This window comes from Oncorhynchus keta, chromosome 18 (genome assembly GCF_023373465.1).
Source record: "Oncorhynchus keta strain PuntledgeMale-10-30-2019 chromosome 18, Oket_V2, whole genome shotgun sequence".
Taxonomy (NCBI): Eukaryota; Metazoa; Chordata; class Actinopteri; order Salmoniformes; family Salmonidae; genus Oncorhynchus; species Oncorhynchus keta.
Window position 1 is genome coordinate 12,026,540 of NC_068438.1, and position 22,846 is coordinate 12,049,385.

General features: G+C 40.4%; 1 protein-coding gene and 2 long non-coding RNA genes across 7 annotated transcripts; 1 reads left to right on the forward strand and 2 right to left on the reverse strand.

Annotated features, from left to right (window-relative positions):
* Positions 1-380: 380 nt before the first annotated feature.
* On the reverse strand, positions 381-2,109 carry LOC127908625 (uncharacterized). The gene is made up of 3 exons (XR_008067795.1): positions 1,836-2,109; positions 1,686-1,745; positions 381-1,555 (listed from the first exon to the last, which is right to left on the reverse strand). It is a non-coding gene; the product is annotated as an uncharacterized LOC127908625 (long non-coding RNA).
* A 164-nt stretch (positions 2,110-2,273) lies between these two features.
* On the forward strand, positions 2,274-6,066 carry LOC118397259 (T-cell surface glycoprotein CD3 epsilon chain-like). The gene is made up of 5 exons (XM_035791847.2): positions 2,274-2,527; positions 3,442-3,642; positions 3,881-4,018; positions 4,289-4,344; positions 4,624-6,066. The coding sequence occupies exons 1-5, from the start codon at positions 2,458-2,460 to the stop codon at positions 4,678-4,680; spliced, it is 522 nt and encodes a 173-aa protein (XP_035647740.1). The 5' UTR covers positions 2,274-2,457; the 3' UTR covers positions 4,681-6,066.
* A 1,626-nt stretch (positions 6,067-7,692) lies between these two features.
* On the reverse strand, positions 7,693-19,254 carry LOC127908624 (uncharacterized). Of its 5 annotated transcripts, XR_008067789.1 has the most exons (4): positions 8,235-19,254; positions 8,095-8,196; positions 7,823-7,856; positions 7,693-7,754 (listed from the first exon to the last, which is right to left on the reverse strand). It is a non-coding gene; the product is annotated as an uncharacterized LOC127908624 (long non-coding RNA). The 5 variants fall into 5 exon arrangements; XR_008067787.1 differs by lacking the exon at positions 7,823-7,856 and having other exon boundaries at positions 7,693-7,788; XR_008067791.1 differs by lacking the exon at positions 7,823-7,856 and having other exon boundaries at positions 7,704-7,754.
* Positions 19,255-22,846: the final 3,592 nt, after the last annotated feature.

The window sequence follows — 22,846 nt, forward strand, 5'->3', positions numbered from 1 at the left end:
TCTTATCAAATTTTCACTTGCTGAAGTTTGACGAAGACAACCATTTTTATATTATTTTCCAACCTGTTGAGCCACCAAACTTTTCAGATTTTACTGCCATTCCATTACTTTACTTTTTTTTTTGTCAGTGGCAAATTTATATCCAGACTAAGATGGTGCCCCCAACATAAATGTAAACAGTGAAATTAAAACACATCAGCGTACAACTTTTTAAAGGATTCATAAAATGACATGTTGATGCTGTAGTCTATACCTGAGGCAACGAGTTACCCCATATTTGGCACAACACCAAAGGCTGTTTATATCCCCCTATTGTATGTTTATGCCTATAACATAATTTGCAAAGCATTTTTAAGCCTAGTGCTGATGAAGAATAATATGTTTTTAAGCCTTTATGTATAGTTATGTTTTGTGAGACCAATGTTTGTTTTTATTGAGCCTTTGTAAACCAATGGAGCCAGTTTCCCTCAATTTTGTTGGTGTGGCCACTGGCTTTATGTCAGTTCAAAGTTGTGATCACAGGGGGCACAAACGAGCTATATTCTCTGGTCCTTATCATCAAGGTTCCACACAAAGTACCACTGATGCGCTCATCCAAACCTGTCAAATATACACAAACATGGCATTTCATATTATTCATTTCAAATGAGATACTTTAGTTCAAACAATTTATTGTAATAGACAAAACATAGGCCTACACATAGGCTTACAGCAACACAATAAGAAACAACGTGACAAAATCATTCAGTCATATCTACAAGTCAAAACCATTGTGTGTGTGGTTTTGTAAAAATAATTTACGTACTGGCCTATGTATTGTCTTTAAAAATTAAAGGGATGGAAACAAAGCACCAATAGGTACATGTAGGGGTAAGTAATACAGTATAGATCCAGAGGCTGTAGAGAAAGCAAGACATCCCACTCTGGGGGCGGCGCCACTCTGGTCTACTTATTTCCCACCTGCGGGTGGGGAGAGCGGGGAGAGACAATAAGTAGACCAGAGCCATTGGTCTCACATGGGAACGCCAACTTACACAGACAGGAACCTTGACCATTTTTCCAATGGTAAACTGCCTGAGTAAGACATATTCATTCATCCACCATCTTTGATAGGCTTACAGTATAACCACACTCTAAAAATAGAAGGTTTCTGGAGTATCCTTGAGGGGTTCTTCAAATTGAAACTGGGTGGGAACCGCTTAAGTTCTTCAAAGAACCCCTTTTAACGGATCCTCAAATAACCTTTTGAAGAACCTTTTGGGGTTCATTTTTTAACTACCCCCTCCCCAATTATTATTAATAATAATTATAATACGCATAACAATAATACAATATTTTAGTTGTCAGTGTTTATTATGATTTTAGTGGCAAAGCAGAATAAAAAACCTCTAAATATGAGGCAAACTCCCAGCAGAGCCCCAAGTCCAATGTGTACATCCTTTGTCCTGTTGATGTTAATGTGTTGATGCGTATCCATAGGCAGAATGATTTTGCAGTGCATGGTGATCGAACAGGTTTCCTGATATATTCATCAGAGGTGTAGGGAGGGTGAAGTCTGTGAATCCCAAAAATAGTAGTTATACAGATGATTAACAAAAACATGCACCCAACAGTATTTTTACCTTGGTTTTTGTGGTAAATATGAATGAAAAAAACTGTTTTGATAATGGTATTCATGCACATACCTTGTCCATAACGTAGAGGCCTATGATATTTTCATTGAAGAAGTAAGGGAGGAGGATGATCTGCATAACATACCAATACCTAAGCAGTTTAGTCATATGCAGCCAAAACATCTAGCATTCAACCTATTCTTATAGTTGATATATTCTTACCTCTTTGTTGATTGATATCCATTGAATTGTGTTCATTTTCTGTTTTAGAAAGTTATGAAAAGATAGATAGTATCATTATAAAACAATATCAATTTAGATCATACAAGTGACAAACCTTAAATTAAGGAGATCTTTATATTTTTAAGTTGCACCTGCCTGCACCTGCTGTCCTTTCAAATACAAATCCAAATGTTTCAGTTGGGCAGTTAGGTTCCTGCAAGAACCCCCCACCAACTAAGGAGGTTCCTCGATGAACCCCACCTCCTATGGGGTTCTTGGACAAAACTTTTCTGGGCAATATTCAGTGGCAAGAACACTAAGGTTCTTCAAAGAACTTTGAGGATCTTAGAAGAACCCTTATTTAACCTCTAATTTCTAGAGTGCACATAACAATTGCATACAAGCATTCACTTCCTGTTGCAAAGGGGAGAAGAGAGAGAGGGCGCGAGAGAGCTCTTTGGATGACTTTTGTTGACTTGCCATAACTTAAAAAGTTTCTGTCTCCTCACTACATTTCCTGAGTCTAGTTTTGTTCTGTTTCAGATACAAACCGGGTAAGCTAGAATTTAAGTTTTTGATTGCTGAAAATCAAGATCGAAGGTCTGTCTGAGAAGTAGAGAAAATGAGCAGAGCTGGCGTTTATGGCGGGCTTGTCTTCCTCCTCCTCATCATGACTACTGTGGAGGGTGAAGGTAATGTAAAAAATGTCCCTGTCTTTTACTCTACGACATTGACTATTTTCTTATCAATTACAGACTCAAAACATTGCTGAATTGTATAAAAATGTACCCTAAGATAAGATAATTTTGCATACTATTTTTATTGTGTTGGTGAATATACCATGTGTTTAATCAGACATAATTTTTAAAAAATGACAATACCGTACTGTTCATTTACATATATTTTTCGAAATATAATACACAGAGTGTACAAACATTATGAATACCTGTTCTTTCCAAGGACTTAGAATGACCAAGTGAATCCAGGTGAAACCTATGATCCCTTATCGATATCACTTCTTTAATCCACTTCAATCAGTGTAGATGAAGGGGAGGAGACAGGCTAAAGAAGGATTTTTAAGCCTTGAGACAAATGAGACATGGATTGTGTATGTGTGCCATTTAGAGGGTGAATGGACAAGTGCAGTTAAACGGGGTACGGTAGTAGGCGCCAGGCGAACCGGTTTGTGGCAAGAACTGCAATGCTGCTGGATTTTTCATGCACAACTGTTTATTGTGTGTATCAAGAATGGTCCAGCACCCAAACAATATCCAGAGAACTTGACACAACTGTGGGAAGCATTGGAGTAAATATTGGCCAGCATCCCTGTGGAACGCTTTCAACACCTTGTAGAGTCCATGCCCTGATTAATTGAGGCTGTTCTAAGGGCAAAGGGGGGCACAACTCAATAGTAGGAAGGTGTTCTTAATGTTTTGTACACTCAGTGTATAATATAAAAGCTAGTTATTTGAATGTTACAAATAATTTTAATATTATTTGAATAAAAAAAGTGTAATACTCAAATGACCTATGGGCTGGATTGGACGACCTCGTCGTATGTCTGTCACCCCTGCGTTAAAGCATCCGTTGTGTTTTCTTCATTTAGGATATGTGTCATTCTGGAGAACTACAGTCATAATGACCTGTCCTGAAAAAGGAGAATGGTATGAAGGCACTACCAACCTGGAAAAGAACAGTCAAAGTGAACAAATCAAAGTGAATTATGATGAAAGCAAGAAAAGTGTTTACCACTGTGAATATACTAAAGAAATAACAACAACCTATCAGTTTTACTTTAAAGGAAAGGGTGAGTAAAAGTGTCCTAATGACATCATTATGTTTAGTATAACCGTTTGCGGAGCCCCAGATTCAGCACTCGTCTCTGTATCTATGTTTATTGGCAAACACTACTTACTAGACCTTTCAAATCATATCTTTCCCTCTCCCTGAATGCACCCCAACCCCTTTTCTCCATCCCATTTGAGCGGTCGTTTCAACACATTATTTCCACCCCTATGCCTATCTGTGTGTTGTTGGTGTTACAGTGTGTAAGGACTGCTATGAGCTGAATCCGACTCTGGTTGCCGGGGCCATCATTGGGGACCTGCTGGTGACAGGAGGGGTCATCCTCATTGTGTATCTCAGGGCTCGGAAGAAGTCTGGACCTGCTGCACCCCAAAAACGTAACGCTGTTACCATCTGACTATGCATCCGCCAACAGTGGCACTTTGTGATAAGGAAGGCTCTTGACTATTTATGACCATACCCAGGAGTACTCAACAACAAAATATTCAGAGATCATAAAAATCTAAATTCCCTGTGACATAGTACACATAGGGTATCGACCATGTGTTATAAACGTTAAGTATAGTGAATTGTTTATTTATTCAATATTTGTGTTTGTTTATTTTTTTAATTGATTGATACTCACTTATTTTTGGTTTTCCCCATAGCCACTTCCCGCTCAGCAGGCCGTGGCCCACCAGTGGTGCCAAGTCCTGACTATGAGGTAGGCTGTCTACCACTACCTCTTGTCTAGCTTTCCGTCTGTATTTTTTGCTTTTATTCCATACGTATCTCCTACCTATCCTTCATTCCACATCTCCTGGTTAGCTAAAGTCTGTCAATATTTTAGGGAGATGATCTAGGCTAGCTATTCACAATACTTATGGTGAAGATGCATAAAAAAATAGTGGTGTTGCAATGGAAACGGATCTGTGAATCTGACTTAATTAACAACACCAAACAGCTACATCAGTCACCTAAAGCCTTTCTTTTCCCCTGACAGCCCCTTAGTCTGGCAACCCGCAGCAGAGATATCTACGCTACCCACAGGACTGGGTAGACTGTCCTCTCACCAGACCACACCTGTTCTCTAGGACTCCTCTGATGCCCCGGACCAGCAGACCTCAGCTCACCCTGCCATCAAAGAGGAGGGGAGAAGGCTCTGTAGTGCTTAGCTTAGACTTAAATAGGATTTTTATTTTAGCTTGATGTGTAAAATGTGTGATATTATGATTTAGTTAAAACTGTAGTTTAGAATTACTGGAACTAGTGATAATAGTGATCAACGTAGTGTTGCTCTGGAAAATAGAGATATAAAGATAGGGAGATCTTTGTAAAGACTTTTAGATGTTTGCTGTGCTGAAAACAACAAGTACGTAGCTGTGTTGATCAACTGTTGTAAAATGGTATTAATGTTTGCAGGTGCCAGCCAAGTTGTTCCTCTTCACAATGTTATTGCTGCCTGTCTATACACTGAGTGTACAAAACATTAGGAACGCTTTTCTAAAATTGAGTTGCACCTCCTTTTGCCCTCATAACAGCTTCAATTCATTGAGGCTTGGACTCTACAAGATGTTGAAAGAGTTCCACAGGGATGCTGGCCCATGTAGACTCCAATGCTTCCCACAGTTCTGTCAAGTTGGCGGGATGTCCTTTGGGTGGTGGACCATTCATGATACCCACAGGAAACTGTTGAGCGTGAAAAACCCAGCAGTGTTACAGTTCTTGACATACTCAAACCGGTGCTCCTGGCACCTATTACCATTACCCATTCAAAGGCCCTTCAATATTTTGTCTTGCCCATTCACCTTCTGAATGGCACAGATACACAATCCATGACTCAATCCATGTCAAGGCTTAAAAATCATTCTTTAACCTGTCTCCCTTCTTCTACACTGAATGAAGTGGATCACTCAAGTGACTTCAGTAAGGGATCATAGCTTTCACCTGGATTCACCTGGTCAGTCTATGCCACGGAAAGAGCAGGTGTTCTTAACGTTTTGTGCACCCAGTGTATTAGCACATGTACGTTATATTTTGCCTTGATTCTGTCTACTTCACTGTGAGCCACTGTGACACAAAGGAAATGTTTGTTTTATGAAGTGTAGTGCCATGCGACAAAAGAGTCTAGCTAGTTTGTGGTTCTCTATCTTCAGTGTCAGCTCTCATGGTCTAAGCCACAGATGCCTGCACCCCTTACGCTTATAGTAAATGATGGTGGATGATTGGCCAGGTCTCTCTGTTGCTAATCATGATGATCTCACCGGAAACATTTCACTTATGACTGTAGACAGTAGACAGACTACTTACCAGCATCAGTGGAAAGAAAATGTATTTTTTTGCCTAACTCAAACTTTCTATAGCTTGAATGAAGAGGAAATCATGTCTATTTGATGTATATATATTTTTTCTCTTTTGACAAGAATAAAGCCCTTCTTAGAACGTTCAGGTGTGGGTGTCTAGAGTTGTTTCCCACAGTTTTGTATCAATGAGTGACTAGATACTGTAGATCAATCCGGCCCTGAATTTACACAGCTGATTCAGCTAATTATGGTCCAGAGTGAAGACCATGAACACGGAGCGTGCACACCTGGAACACTGAAGTGAATGGTATCTGTTAGACCTGATCAACAATGGTTCTTTTGGGAAATTTGAGTCTTGTTTGATAAAGGTATGTTTGCAAGTTTGGTTGATTGGTTTGTGTGTGTGTGTGTGTGTGTGTGTGTGTGTGTGTGTGTGTGTGTGTGTGTGTGTGTGTGTGTGTGATGTGAGCTTGGATGTGTGGGGGTTGGTTGTGTACACTGTGAGCTCTGTGTTGTTTGAGCTCTTCCGTTTGATCTCCTCTCGAAGCTCCGTTAGGAAACCGCACTTTGTAGACTAGCAGCAGTAAACCCCCATAACTACACTTGAAAAGCATTGCATGTATCATCCGCTCTGTTCCATTAGAATACCTGATACATTCAGGCTTCCTGTAGAGCAAACCCTCCACTAAAGTTGCTCTATGTGGAAAGTCTGATAGAACAAAATTACTTTGACTCACTGGGTGATCTGCTAAAAAGTAGGATGAAACCAGAAATAACAGAACACAATCAGGGAACATATAAAAGTAAATGATTTATTGTTACAATTGCAGTCGTTATTTTGTGACCAACTTTCCATTTAATTATTTATTTATTTTGGTTTTATTTCACCAGGTTAGTCTCATTGAGATTAAAAACCTATTTTCCAAGAGAGACCTGGCCAAAATAGTTGCTTCAGACACAATTACAACATGATACACAAAGCACGACAATTTAAATGAATTGGTGAGGTGTGTTGCATCTAGGAGTCAAAACATTGACAGCCACCCACTTTATTGTCCACCATAGATTTGACCTTATCTTTAAACTAATTCAAAAACACGAGCTCCTGCAATTTCCTGTCCTTCTGTAGCTTGTAGCAAGTGGAAGGGCCAGAGAAATAGAATGCTTTTTTACCCAGCTCTGTCCGGGCACAGTCAACAAGATACCGTCCTCTGAGCGGAGCTGATAGGTGTCATTTGTCTGCTGGGCAATGTAGGTACACAGGCAAAAGGGAAGCTGTCTCAGTATAGCCTTATCGATGAAGACATGACTATGTCTCCAAATAGCTAAGAAAGGCCAGCTCCCTCTCATGTAGAGGGTACAGTGATGAGCGAGAGCTTTGGAGTTCAAAACTAACCGCCGTACACCTTAATTCTTCAAACATTATCTGTACACAGGTTGAAAAAAAAGTATATGCTCGGATTATAAAAGCAAATCAAAAATGGTGTTACTACATGGAATAACATGGAATAACAAAACAGCCTAAAATGTGTTGGTTTTATTTATATATATATATATATATATATATATATATATATTTTTTTTTTTAAATACGTGGAAAATGTATGTATGTCCATAAACAATTTCTCTACAATATAAATAAATAAATAGAATTCAACAAACGTGTGATATATGGTTCCAGAAGGAAATCTTAGTTCATGCAAAACAGTAGCGCAAACTTAACAAAGCAACTGAGCAAACAGGTAATGTATGTACAGTGGGGCCTCATTGTGGACAAGTTGTTTTGTTAACACTGACCTCATTGTGGACAAGATGTTTTGTTAACACTGACCTCATTGTGGACAAGATGTTTTGTTAACACTGACCTCATTGTGGACAGGTTGTTTTGTTAACACTGACCTCATTGTGGACAGGTTGTTTTGTTAACACTGACCTCATTGTGGACAAGTTGTTTTGTTAACACTGACCTCATTGTGGACAAGATGTTTTGTTAACACTGACCTCATTGTGGACAAGTTGTTTTGTTAACACTGACCTCATTGTGGACAAGTTGTTTTGTTAACACTGACCTCATTGTGGACAAGTTGTTTTGTTAACACTGACCTCATTGTGGACAAGTTGTTTTGTTAACACTGACCTCATTGTGGACAAGTTGTTTTGTTAACACTGACCTCATTGTGGACAAGTTGTTTTGTTAACACTGACCTCATTGTGGACAAGTTGTTTTGTTAACACTGACCTCATTGTGGACAAGATGTTTTGTTAACACTGACCTCATTGTGGACATTGTGGTTGTTTTGTTAACACTGACCTCATTGTGGACAAGTTGTTTTGTTAACACTGACCTCATTGTGGACAAGTTGTTTTGTTAACACTGACCTCATTGTGGACAAGTTGTTTTGTTAACACTGACCTCATTGTGGACAAGTTGTTTTGTTAACACTGACCTCATTGTGGACAAGTTGTTTTGTTAACACTGACCTCATTGTGGACAAGTTATTTTGTTAACACTGACCTCATTGTGGACAAGTTGTTTTGTTAACACTGACCTCATTGTGGACAAGTTGTTTTGTTAACACTGACCTCATTGTGGACAAGTTGTTTTGTTAACACTGACCTCATTGTGGACAAGTTATTTTGTTAACACTGACCTCATTGTGGACAAGTTGTTTTGTTGACACTGACCTCATTGTGGACAAGTTATTTTGTTGACACTGGCCTCATTGTGGATGAGACCCATTTTGCTAGATGCTAGGGATGAAAGAGATAAATTAAATATTGCTTTACATGATTGATTATGGTCTTCATGTGTATTATTTTTGTATGTTTACTGTAAAACATTTCATTTTTAAGAATTCAAAATTCAATGCACAATATACAAAGAAAACAACAAAGTGGGTCGGGGCTCGTCAGGTACCATTCAAACTCAAGTTGACATACTCCTATGTTTTTCTCTTTTGTGTGGACACTCACTTTTCTTGCCCGGAGGTTAGTGTTGCTTTGGGCTGTGAGGCGATGCAGTAAACAGCTACTCCAATCAGGCAGTGGCCACCAGGACTCCCACACAACCATCCCTACAGCCGTAGCTGTATCCAGTTTAATGCATTTATCACAGGCTGGACACACACACAAACACGCCATACATACACACAATGCACGCAAGCAGTCGCACGCACAATCCCTTACACACATGTACATTATAATGACGTGTATTATAATGGCATACACACAAACAAATATTGACTTCTTAAATTCTTGTGCCATATCATTGTACATTGAGGGAAGGGGCAGTACTGTACTTACTCCGACCTTTCACATAGATTTTGCGATCTTCCCTTCCGTCTTTCTTGCATACAAACTCCACTGTGTTCTCATCCTTGTAATCCAATATATAAGTAGTTTCATTATTAGGGCTGAAAGTGAAACCATCAACACGTGATAGTGTGATCTTGTCCGAGGATTCTGCCACGTGTATTTTCAGCTGAACTAAATATATAGAAAAAACAGCATTTGATCAAATAGATTGATAAGCCCTTTCAGGATATTACTTTTTCTCGCGATCAACTTTCCCCTCATGCTCTGTTTCTGTTATATAAGCAAATGTATATACTCTAGGCAGACAGTCAGGTCCATAATTATTGGCACCCTTGATAAAGATCAGCAAAAAAGTCAGTTTAAAATAAATAATACAAATACTGAGCTATATTGTATGCTACATTTAAAAAAATAATGTTATACTAATACAATTTCTCAGAGAAATTGATTTTGTTTAACAAGTAATAACAAGTAGCCTTTTTTCTAAAATGTTTTATGAGACTGGAGAACATGTTGAGAGATCAGAGACCTGGCAGTGTGGTGCCAGGACAACAAAACACACATTCCGACAAGAGAGACAACACTACATAAAGAGAGACCTAAGACAACAACATAGCAAGGCAGCAACACATGACAACACAGCATGGTAGCAACAGAACATGCATGGTATCAACAGAACATGACAACAACATGGTAGCAGCATACAAAAATAGTACAAACATCCCGGTGCACAGACAACAGCACAAAGACATGAAGGTAGAGACAATACATCACACAAAGCAGGCCCATCTGTCAGTAAGAGAGCCCATGGTTGAGTCTTTGAATGAAGAGATTGAGATAAAAACTGTCCAGTTTGAGTGTTTGTTGCAGTTCGTTCCAGTCGCTAGCTGCAGCAAACTGAAAAGACGAGCGACCCAGCGATGTGTGTGCTTTGGGGACCTTTAACAGAATGTGACTGGCAGAACGGGAGTTGTATGTGGAGAATGAGGGCTGCAGTAGATATCTCAGATAGGGGGGAGTGAGGCATAAGAGGGTTTTATGTTGGACGAGCAAGGAGGCATGGCTGAGTCAAATCGGAATCCTGACTTAATGAAGTGGCCAGGATTGAAGAGCTCAGCCATGTGTTTCTTGTCAGTAACAACCACATCATCAACTTTAAGGCACATGGGCAGCTGTGAGGAGGAGGGTTTATTCTCCAGGTCTTTAACCATTTTTCAGAACTTTTTGGGGTTTTACCCAAAAAGTGAGAACTTCTCCCTAAAGTAACTAACCTTGGCCTTCCGGATAGCCTGTGTGCACTCATTTCTCATTTGCCTGAACAAGAGCCAGTCAGCCTGAGTATGTGTGTGCCGAGCCATTCACCAAATGCAATTCTTGAGGTGGAGTAACTCTGCAAGATCAATGTCGAAACAGAGGCTAAACCGGTTTTTAAATCTCATTTTCTTTACAGGGGCGTGTTTGTTAACAATACTACTGAAAATATCAAAAACGAAGGTCCAAGTGTCTTCGACAGCGGGGATCAACCTGATTCTATACCATTTTACAGAGGCCAGTTCATGAAGGAAGGTTTGCTCATTTTTTAGCAAGCGTCGTTTCACTGAGAAGCCATTACGAACACAGGCTGTAAAAAAGTGATCACCTAAGGTCCTTACAGAAAACACCAGACTGATACCTATCAGGATTATTTGTGAGGATAACATCAAGAAGATTAGCCTTTTCCGGGTGTTTGGAGTCATATACCTTGTGGGATTTGTAATAATCTGATAACGATTTAGGGGTCCCATTGCTCTAAGACTTGGTCAGGTGGTTTAAGCATGTCCTAGATTAGGTCACCTAGCAGGACAAAAATCAGACTTAGTGTAAGGGGCCAGGAGAGCGCTTAGGGCAGGTAGGGTACAAGCCGGTGCTGATGGAGGACGATATAGCATCCAGCAACAGTCAACAAAGAGCTATTTGAAAGTTTAATACTTAAAACCAACAAATCAAATTGTTCAGGGACCAACTTGGTGGAGACAACCGAGCACTGAAGGTGATCCTTGGTAAAGATTGCCACTCCCCCCACCTTTCAGAAGATCTGTCTTGCTCTTCCTTAACCACATCTCAGTAATGACCAACACATCTGGATTGGAGCTGTGAACCCACACTTTCAATTGATCCATTTTAGGTAATAAGCTTCTAGGTTTCACATGCAGAAAACCCAGGCTTTTGCGAGAGCAGAAATCAGTGAAGCAGATATCAGAGCACAAATAGGAATTGGGGCCAGCAACATTAGATGGGCCAGGGAGTACATGCACATTTCCAGATATCATCAACAGTAATACAATCAAGGCATAGGACAGGGAGAGCTCTGCAGTGTTGATTTATGACATCAATGTGCATCAGCTGGCAACAAGATCATATTGTAGCAATTTCATCAGGTAACATGAATACAAAGCCGGAGAGAGGTGGTTAGAATAGGATGGGAGGCCAAAAGTCTGTCTAACCAATAGAGAGAAAATCCCCAGCTACAATAAATGACATTGCCACTGTAGTTTCTATGTAACTAGATACACATCTAGCGCCATGTCTCCCCCTGTACCAGACAGGGGGAGACAACCAAGGCAGATGGTGAACAGATCGCTAGGTGGAATCCAAGCAGCAGGCAATGGGAGTAGGTGTCACACCCACTTGGGAGAAGCTTTTATTTCTGGAGGCAGATTTCTTGTAGAAAATGCCAGTCTCTGAACAGCAGGAGGGGGCTTCAAGGACCTCTATGCCAGGTGGTGTCAGAGGAATGCCCCAAAACTTCTCCAAGACTCCAGCCACCCAAGTCATAGACTGTTCTCTCTGCTACCGCACTGCAAGCGGTACTGATGCACCGAGTCTGGAAGCAACAGGATCCTGAACAGTTTTTACCCCCAAGCCAAAAGACCTCTAAATACACTGAACAAAGATATAAAAGCAACATGTAAAGTGTTGGTCCCATGTTTCATGAGCTGAAATAAAAGATCCATGAAATGTTCCATTCACACAAAAAGCATATTTCTCAAATTTTGTGTACAAATTAGTTTACATCCCTGTTAATGAGCATTTCTCCTTAGCCGAGATAACCAATCCACCTGACCGGTGTGGTATATCAAGAAGCTGATTCAACAGCATGATCATTACCCAGGTGCACCTTGCTCCGAGGACAATAAGAGGCCATGCTAAAATGTGCAGTTTGTCTCAACACAATTCCACAGATGTCTCAAGTTGAGGGAGCTTTTCTGACTGCAGGAATGTCCACCAGAGCTGTTGCCAGATTTTTTTCTACCATAAGCCACCTCCAACGTTGTTTTAGAGAATTTGGCAGTACGTCGAACCGGCCTCACAACCGCAGACCATGTGTATGGCGTCGTGTGAGTGAGTGGTTCGTCTTAAACTTCAATTTTGTATAATAGTAAAACAAAAAAATACATATATTTTTACTGAATTTAGGCCTGAAATGTTACAAGAAATAACACCTTCACACAAAGATATTGATTTATCTTTATTTTGTGTCTCCTACAAACCTTTTCAATTGTAAATAAATCTTTCTCATGTCAGTGATGAAAACTTGTGTTTCTATCAATTTCTGTTTAATCCACCAGAAAAGACAGAACAAATAATAGAACAAATATTGTGGTTAAACTCAAATATACTAATTGATAAAAAATAAAAAATACATGTTTTTTATTTTTAAAAAGAAGGTATAATCTTCGTAAATGAAATCATAAATAGGACAGGTGGAGTTGTCACACATGCAGCTAACAAAAACATATGGAAATGTCTGCTCTACCCAAAATTACAACCAACTAATTGCAGCATTGCATCAAAAATGAAAGTGGAAGGGGGAAAAAGTAAGGAACTTGTCTGTCGGCCCTGCATTAAAGACCATAACCATAATTGGTTAAAGACATTTTTGATGGATGAAAACAAGTATACCAGATTTATTTTTTAAATGACACCCGTGCCATATAGATCGCAAAATAGTTGAGAAGAGATTTTTTTTTGACGTACCGATTCCATGGCACATGGTTTATGAATTGATACGGAAAACGACGCCAGATTCAAAACTTAGAATTGTTCAATTTAAATGATTTACAAAATTATTGCAACCAATAGAATGTTATATATAATGGGATACAGCAGCCATCCCAGCTCTGCAGATTTTGCTGCGAAGAGACAGAATCATTAGACCATTTGTTTTGGTACTGTCCATATGTAGCTTGTTTTTGGTCACAGGTCCAGGAATGGCTGAAGAATTGCTATATTTACCTTGAGCTAACCCTGCAGATCGCACTACTGGGTGATCTGAAAAGTCATAGTCAATCGACCAATAATATTATAATAATTTTAGCAAAAACAAAAAATTAAATGTACAATCTGTAGAAACAATGAGAATAGAAATGTTCAGAACTTTTGTGAAACATCACAGCACAGATGATAAATATATGGCAAATAGAAAGAGAGATAGTTAAGAGATAGATGGGAGGGGTTGAATGGAGTTGAAGGTTGGGACTAATAGAAACTAATAACAAGATAACTCATGTAAAAGATACTGTGTCTGTAAAACATAAATAGGTTAAGAACGTTTGTCAAAGAGCACAGTTTGAAAGATACAGCAAATATAATTCAAACTGGATGGATATTAGAAATAATGGGAGAGGTAGAGGAAGGACACAGAGTAAAAACAAACTAAATAGAACAATTGTAAAATGAACTGTGTCCATAAAATGTATATAGTATGTATAATCTGTAAGTAGAAGCCTAAGCATTGTTGTTCACTAGTTTACTCCAATTAGGAGAGGAATGGTAGGGTTAGAAAGGAATAAAGGAAAATATATATATTTTAAAGATATGTACAGTTGTCGGAAGTTTACATACACCTTAGCCAAAATAAAAAGCCTCAATTTTTCACAATTCCTGAAATGTAATCCTAGTAAAAAATACCCTGTCTTAGGTCAGTTAGGATCACCATTTTATTTTAAGAATGTGAAATGTCAGAATAATAGTAGAGAGAAGGACTATTAGCTTATGTCGATCCTGGAGCAAACATCAATTATTCCGGAGGTAGCCAGCTGAAGAGTTCCATCAGCCACTCCTGGGCTACAATCACCTATCCGGACCCATTTTTATTGCTGATGCGGAGGCCCACCGGGCCTTCACGACTGGACTACCGACGTTACCTGCCCGAGGGAGTTATCCAACTGGCCCCTCCGTCGCGACGTTACCTGAACGCCCATCTACGGCCCCACTAACCGTTAGCTGTCTTATCAGCTGCTATCTGAATAGGTCTATCAGACTATTTTTCTTGGGTCACTATAACTATATCTATTTTGCCAATTGGATTGATCCCCTCTACCACACGGAACCCCACTAATCTACCGTCGGAAACGCACAAGGTGGCTAAAAACAGACCTCCATCCTATGCTAGCTTGCTACCGATGGCCCGGCTAGCTGCCTGAATTGCCGTTACCCCAACCAACCTCACGACTCACTGGACCCTTATGATCACTCGACTAAGCATGCCTCTTCTTAATGTCAATATGTCTTGTCCATTGCTTCTTCTGGTTAGTGTTTATTGGCTTACTTCACTGTAGAGCCTCTAGCCCTGCTCATTATACCTTATCCAACGTTTCAGTTCCACCACCCACACATGCGATGACATCACCAGGTTTCAATGATGTTTCTAGAGACAATATCTCTCTCATCATCACTCAATACCTAGGTTTACCTCCACTGTATTCATATCCTACCATACCTTTGTCTGTACATTATACCTTGAAGCTATTTTATCGCCCCCAGAAACCTAATTTTACTCTCTGTTCCGGACGTTCTAGACGACCAATTCTCATAGCTTTTAGCCATACCCTTATCCTACTCCTCCTCTGTTCCTCTGGTGATGTAGAGGTGAATCCAGGCCCTGCAGTGCCGAGCTCCACTCCTATTCCCCAGGTGCTCTCTTTTGATGACTTCTGTAACCGTAATAGCCTTGGTTTCATGCATGTTAACATTAGAAGCCTCCTCCCTAAGTTTATTTTATTCACTGCTTTAGCACACTCTGCCAACCTGGATGTTCTAGCCGTGTCTGAATCCTGGCTTCGAAAGACCACCAAAAATTCTGAAATCTCCATTCCTAACTACAACATTTTCAGACAAGATAGAACAGCCAAAGGGGGCGGTGTTGCAATCTACTGCAAAGATAAGCTGCAGAGTTATGTCCTACTATCCAGGTCTGTAACCAAGCAATTTGAAATTCTACTTTTTTTATTTTTTTTTATCTCATCCCGTCAGTAGAGGATGCCTGGTTATTTAAAAAAAATAAGCATGCCCCATTCAAGAAATTTAACCGACACAAAAACATCCTATGGCGTTGGCATCGAACAGCCCCCGTGATATGCAACTTTTCAGGGAAGCTAGAAACCAATATACACAGGCAGTTAGAAAAGCCAAGGCTAGCTTTTTCAAGCAGAAATTTGCTTCCTGCAACACAAACTCAAAAAAGTTCTGGGACACTGTAAAGTCCATGGAAAATAAGAACACCTCCCTCCCAGCTGCCCACTGCACTGAGGACCTCAAACACTGTCACCACCGATAAATCCACTATAATTGAGATTTCAATAAGCATTTTTCTACGGCTGGCCATGCTTTCCACCTGGCTACCCCTACCCCGGTCATCAACACTGCATCCCCCACAGCAACTCGCCCAAGCCTTCTCCTTTTTCTCCTTCTCCCAAATCCAGTCAGCTGATGTTCTGAAAGAACAGCAAAATCTGGACCCCTACAAAACAGCTGGGCTAGACAGTCTGGACACTTTCTTTCTAAAATTATCTGCCGAAATTGTTGCAACCCCTATTACTAGCTTGTTCAACCTCTCTTTTGTGTCATCTGAGATCCCCAAAGATTGGAAAGCAGCTGCGGTCATCCCCCTCTTCAAAGGGGAGGACACTCTTGACCCAAACTGCTACAGACCTATATCTATCCTACTCTGCCTTTCTAAGGTCTTCGAAAGCTAAGTCAACAAACAGATCACCGACCATTTCGAATCCCACCATACCTTCTCCGCTATGCAATCTGGTTTCAGAGCTGGTCATGGGTGCACCTCAGCCACGCTCAAGGTCCTAAACGATATCCTAACCACCATCGATAAGAAACAATACTGTGCAGCTGTATTCATTGACCTGGCCAAGACTTTTGACTATGTCAATCACCACATCCTCATCGGCAGACTCGATAGCCTTGGTTTATCAAATGATTGCCTCGCCTGGTTCACCAACTACTTCTCTGATAGAGTTCAGTGTGTCAAATCGGAGGGCCTGTTGTCCGGGCCTCTGGCAGTCTTTATGGGGGTGCCACAGGGTTCAATTCTTGGACCGACTCGGTTCTCTGTATACATCAATGATGTCGCTCTTGCTGCTGGTGAGTCTCTGATCCACCTCTACGCAGACGACACCATTCTGTATACTTCTGGCCCTTCTTTGGACACTGTGTTAACACCCCTCCAGGCAAGCTTCAATGCCATACAACTCTCCTTACGTGGCCTCCAATTGCTCTTAAATACAAGTAAAACTAAATGCATGCTCTTCAACCGATCGCTGCTTGCACCACCCCAAACGTCCAACATCACTACTCTGGAAGGTTCTGACTTAGAATATGTGGACAACTACCTGGTGTGTGGTTAGACTGTAAACTCTCCTTCCAGACTCACATCAAACATCTTCAATCCAAAGTTAAATCTAGAATTGGCTTCCTATTTCGCAAAACAAAGCATCCTTCACTCATGCTGCCAAACATACCCTTGTAAAACTGACCATCCTACCGATCCTCGACTTCGGCGATGTCACTTACAAAATAGCCTCCAATACCCTACTCAATAAATTGGATGCAGTCTAACACAGTGCCATCCGTTTTGTCACCAAAGCACCATATACTACCCACCACTGTGACCTGTACGCTCTCGTTGGCTTGCCCTTGCTTGATACTCATCGCCAAACCCACTGGCTCCAGGTCATCTACAAGACCCTGCGAGGTAAAGTCCCCCCTTATCTCAGCTCGCTGGTCACCATAGCAGCACCCACCTGTAGCACGCGCTCCAGCAGGTATATCTCTCTGGTCACCCCCAAAACCAATTCTTCCTTTGGTGGCCTCTCCTTCCAGTTCTCTGCTGCCAATGACTGGAACAAACTACAAAAATCTCTAAAACTGGAAACACTTATCTCCCTCACTAGCGGTCAGAGCAGTTTACAGATTACTGCACCTGTACATAGCCCATCTATAATTTAGCCCAAATAACTACCTCTCCCCCTACTGTATTTATTTATTTAGCGTTTTTGCACCCCATTTTTTCTATTTCTACTCTGCACATTCTTTCACTGCAAATCGACCATTCGTGTTTTACTTGCTATATTGTATTTACTTCGTCACCATGGCCTTTTTTTGCCTTTACCTCCCTCATCTCACCTCTTTTACTCACATTGTATTTAGACTTATTTTTTTACTGTATTATTGACTGTATGTTTGTTTTACTCCATGTGTAACTGTGTTGTTGTATGTGTCGAACTGCTTTGCTTTATCTTGGCCAGGTCGCAATTGTGAATGAGAACTTGTTCTCAACTTGCCTACCTGGTTAAATAGAGGTGAAATAAAATAAAATAAAAATAGTCGATTTGGAAGACCCAGTTGCGACCAAGCTTTAACGTCCTGACTGATGTCTTGAGATGTTGCTTCAATATAGCGACATCATTTTCCTACGTCATGATGCCATCTATTTTGTGAAGTGCACCAGTCTCTCCTGCAGCAAAGCACCCCCACAACATGATGCTGCTACCCCCGTGCTTCACGGTTGGGATGGGTGTTTTTCGGCTTGCAAGCCTCCCCCTTTTTCCTCCAAACATAACGATGGTCATTATGGCTAAACAGTTCTATGGCGGTTTTGGAGCAGTTGCTTATTCCTTTCTGAGCGGCCTTTCTGGTTACGTCGATATAGGACTCGTTTTACTGTGGATATCGATACTTTTGTACCTGTTTCCTCCAGCATCTTCACATGGTCCTTTGCTGTTGTTCTGGGATTGATTTGCACTTTTCGCACTGAAGTACATGCATCTCTAGGAGACAGAACGTGTCTCCTTCCTGAGCGGTATGCTGCGTGATCCCATGGTGTTTATACTTGCATACTATTGTTTGTACAGATGAACGTGGTACCTTCAGGCGTTTGGAAATTGTTCCCAAGGATGAACCAGACTTGTGGAGGTCTCCAATTTGTTTTCTGAGGTCTTGGCTGATATATTTTGATTTTCCCATAATGTCAAGCAAAGAGGCACTGAGTTTGAAGGTGGGCCTTGAAATACATCCACAGGTACACCTCCAATTGACTCAAATGATGTCAATTAGCCTAATGGAAGCTTCTAAAGCCATGAAATAATTTTCTGGAATTTTCCAAGTTGTTTAAAGGCACAGTCAACTTAGTGTATGTAAACTTCTGACCCACTGGAATTGTGATACAGTGAATTATAAGTGAAATAATCTGTCTGTAAACAATTGTTGGAAAAATGACTTGTGTCACGCACAGTAGATGTCCTAACCGACTTGCCTAAACTATAGTTTGTTAACAAGAAATTTGTGGAGGAGTTGAAAAACGAGTTAATGACTCCAACCTAAGTGTATGTAAACTTCCGACTTCAACTATATACACACACACATATATATACACATATGTGTGTGTGTGTGTGTATATACATATACATACATAAATCTATACATACACACATACATATATGTGTGTATATATATATATATATTTGCCCAAAAATATGGGGGGTTGGAAATGATGCAGACAATTACATTGATGGAAGCTACAATCTATCTGCAATATTAAATCCGATCTACCCACCAAAACTGTCTTAAAAATGTAAAACAAATAAAAGGGTCTTTAGAATAGGGGATAAAAAAACTAAAACTTACCCTTTCCTTGTCGGTTCTCAAAAAGTCTTCAAAATGTCACCTTCTCACGGGGTGTGTCTGTCTCTATGTCTATGAGGTGGTGTGTATGATTATCTTGCATTAACACCAGCGCTGTGTCTGTCCCTATTTAATACCTCAGCAACATGAGACCGTGTTGAGTTATGGGTGACGCCACAGATCAACTTGAACATGCTGCTTTGGCAAGTACTATCACTTTGAAACAACAATGTCCCAATGTTTAATAACCAAGGGTAAGAAGAATTACATATGGGCCTACAGTAAATTGCAAAAAATAATGTAAGAGTAGTGGTTTTAGTATGTAGTATGATTTTACGATGTAGTAAAACATGATTATAATAATCACAGATCTTTAAGTTTAGTTCCAATAATTCTGTTGAAAACCTAAAATCCCTGCTGCTCTGCAGAGGAGCCATGTGAGGAAGACAAAGAGACAACAGCTTCCTGCTTGGCAACGGTAGACCACAACACCCTGTAACCTACAACTGGCACCTGGAACAGTTACACTCTCACCCAGGCACTAAGACACAATGCCTCAAACAGTACCACCCCTATGCCTCAAACACTACCACCCCTATGCCTCAAACACTACCACCCCTATGCCTCAAACACTACCACCCCTATGCCTCAAACACTACCACCCCTATGCCTCAAACAGTACCACCCCTATGCCTCAAACAGTACCACCCCTATGCCTCAAACAGTACCACCCCTATGCCTCAAACAGTACCACCCCTATGCCTCAAACACTACCACCCCTATGCCTCAAACACTACCACCCCTATGCCTCAAACACTACCACCCCTATGCCTCAAACAGTACCACCCCTATGCCTCAAACACTACCACCCCTATGTTCGACACAAATAACAATGCACTAACCACAAGTAAGACAGAAAACACCTTTCTTAGAATAATTGCGATTTACAAAATGTTGATTTTGGCCAGTCTTATTACACACAATCACATATACCCAGACAGCAATGTCAGAACCATAAAAGATAGAGCAGAATCAATTCCCTACCATCAGTGTCAAGTGAACACAATCTGAGATATAATTGTCATATGTGAATGTCATCACAATTTCCATTAGACTTAAGGCTGCATTTCCTCCCACTGGCTCAGCACACTGATATGGGCTAACACTAGCTCCATTACAGCAGAACCAGTGAAGGCCAGCCCTGCACTGTCACCTGATGATGCCCAGTCCTGACCTGCAAAGCACAGCTGACCTATGACAGCATTAATATGACAAGAAGACAGACCATTATATGTAAATCAATAGACAGTTGGTTCCTTAAGTCTCCAACCTGGGTATTTGACAGGGTAAGATTAGTGCCCCCTGCTGGTTAAATAAAAGCAAAAGCAGAATTGACTGTCCATAGTCAAATCCATAGTCATATTAATCTTAATTAGATGTATTTTATACACATATACACATAAATACAAATGTACATGTACACGTTATATACTTTTAGAGAAATATATATTGTTTATGTATATATCAATAGAAAAATATCAGTTCACATAAATTGTCTTGGACATTCTTATGATATACAAAGAACAGGAAGCATTCTGTAATGCAACAGGAGGTTATGGTATGTGATCAATAGACTGTAGTATATGGAGATTTGGTATTTGCTATTTTATTAGGATCCCCATTATCTGTTGCAAAAGCAGCAGCTACTCTTCCTGGGGTCCACACAAAACATGAAACATAATACAGAACATCAATAGACAAGAACAGCTCAAGGACAGAACTACATTAAAAAAAAATGTAAAGGCACACACAGCCTACATATCAATACACACACACAAACTATCCAGGTCAAATAGGGGTGAGGCGTTGTGCCGTGAGGTGTTGCTTTAGCGGTTTTTTGAAACCATGTTTGCTTTTTATTTGAGCAATATGAGATGGAAGGAAGTTCCATCCAATAAGGGCTCTATATAATACTGTACGTTTTCTTGAATTTGTTCTGGATTTGGGGACTGTGATAAGACCCCTGGTGGCTTGTCTAGTGGGGTAAGTGTGTGTGTCAGAGCTGTGTGTAAGTTGACTATGCAAACAATTTGGGATTTTCAACACATTAATGTTTCTTATAAAAAGAAGAAGTGATGCAGTCAGTCTCTCCTCAACTCTTAGCCAATAGAGACTGGCATGCATAGTATTTATATCAGCCCTCTTATTACAGTGAAGAGCAAGACGTGCCGCTCTGTTCTGGGCCAGCTGCAGCTTAACTAGGTCTTTCCTTGCAGCATTCGACCACACGACTGGACAATAATCAAGATAAGACCAAAACTAGAGACTGCAGAACTTGCTTTTTGGAGTGTGAGTCAAAGCAGAGCATCTCTTTATTACGGCCAGACTTCTCCCCATCTTTACAACCATTGAATCTATATGTTTTGACCACGACAGTTTACTATCTAAAGTAACGTTAAGTAATTTAGTATTCTCAACTTGTTCAACAGCCAAACCATTCATTAACAGATTCAGCTGAGGTCTAGCAAGGAAGGATTTGTACCAAATACAATAGTTTTAGTTTTAGAGACGTTCAGGACCAGAGCTGCGGTAGTTGTCAGTCAGTGTAAACCATCTAAAACACTGGTACAGCATACATCCTACACTGAGCATTAGTTTAGGTGTTTAGAGCCATCTAAAACACTGTTACAGTATACTTCCCACATGGAGCATCAGTTTAGGTGTTTAGAGCCATCTAAAACACTGGTACAGTATACTTCCCACATGGAGCATCAGTTTAGGTGTTTAGAGCCATCTAAAACACTGGTACAGTATACTTCCCACATGGAGCATCTAGTTTAGGTGTTTAGAGCCACATGGAGCATCAGTTTAGGTGTTTAGAGCCATCTAAAACACTGGTACAGTATACTTCCCACATGTTTAGAGCATCAGTTTAGGTGTTTAGGTGTTTAGCCATCTAAAACACTGGTACAGTATACTTCCCACATGGAGCATCAGTTTAGGTGTTTAGAGCCATCTAAAACACTGGTACAGTATACTTCCCACACTGAGCATCAGTTTAGGTGTTTAGAGCCATCTAAAACACTGGTACAGTATACTTCCCACATCAGTTTAGAGCATCAGTTTTAGGTGTTTAGAGCCATCTAAAACACTGGTACAGTATACTTCCCACACTGAGCATCAGTTTAGGTGTTTAGAGCCATCTAAAACACTGGTACAGTATACTTCCCACATGGAGCATCAGTTTAGGTGTTTAGAGTCATCTAAAACACTGCCATCTAAAACACTGGTACAGTATACTTCCCACACTGAGCATCAGTTTAGGTGTTTAGAGCCATCTAAAACACTGGTATATACTTCCCACACTGAGCATCAGTTTAGGTGTTTAGAGCCACAGTATACCTACACTGTTTAGGTGTTTAGAGCCAGGTACAGTACTTCCCACACTGGTAGCATCAGTTTAGGTGTTTAGAGTCATCTAAAACACTGGTACAGTATACTTCCCACATGGAGCATCAGTTTAGGTGTTTAGAGCATCAGTTTTAGGTGTTTAGAGCCATCTAAAACACTGGTACAGTATACTTCCCACACTGAGCATCAGTTTAGGTGTTTAGAGTCATCTAAAACACTGGTACAGTATACTTCCCACAC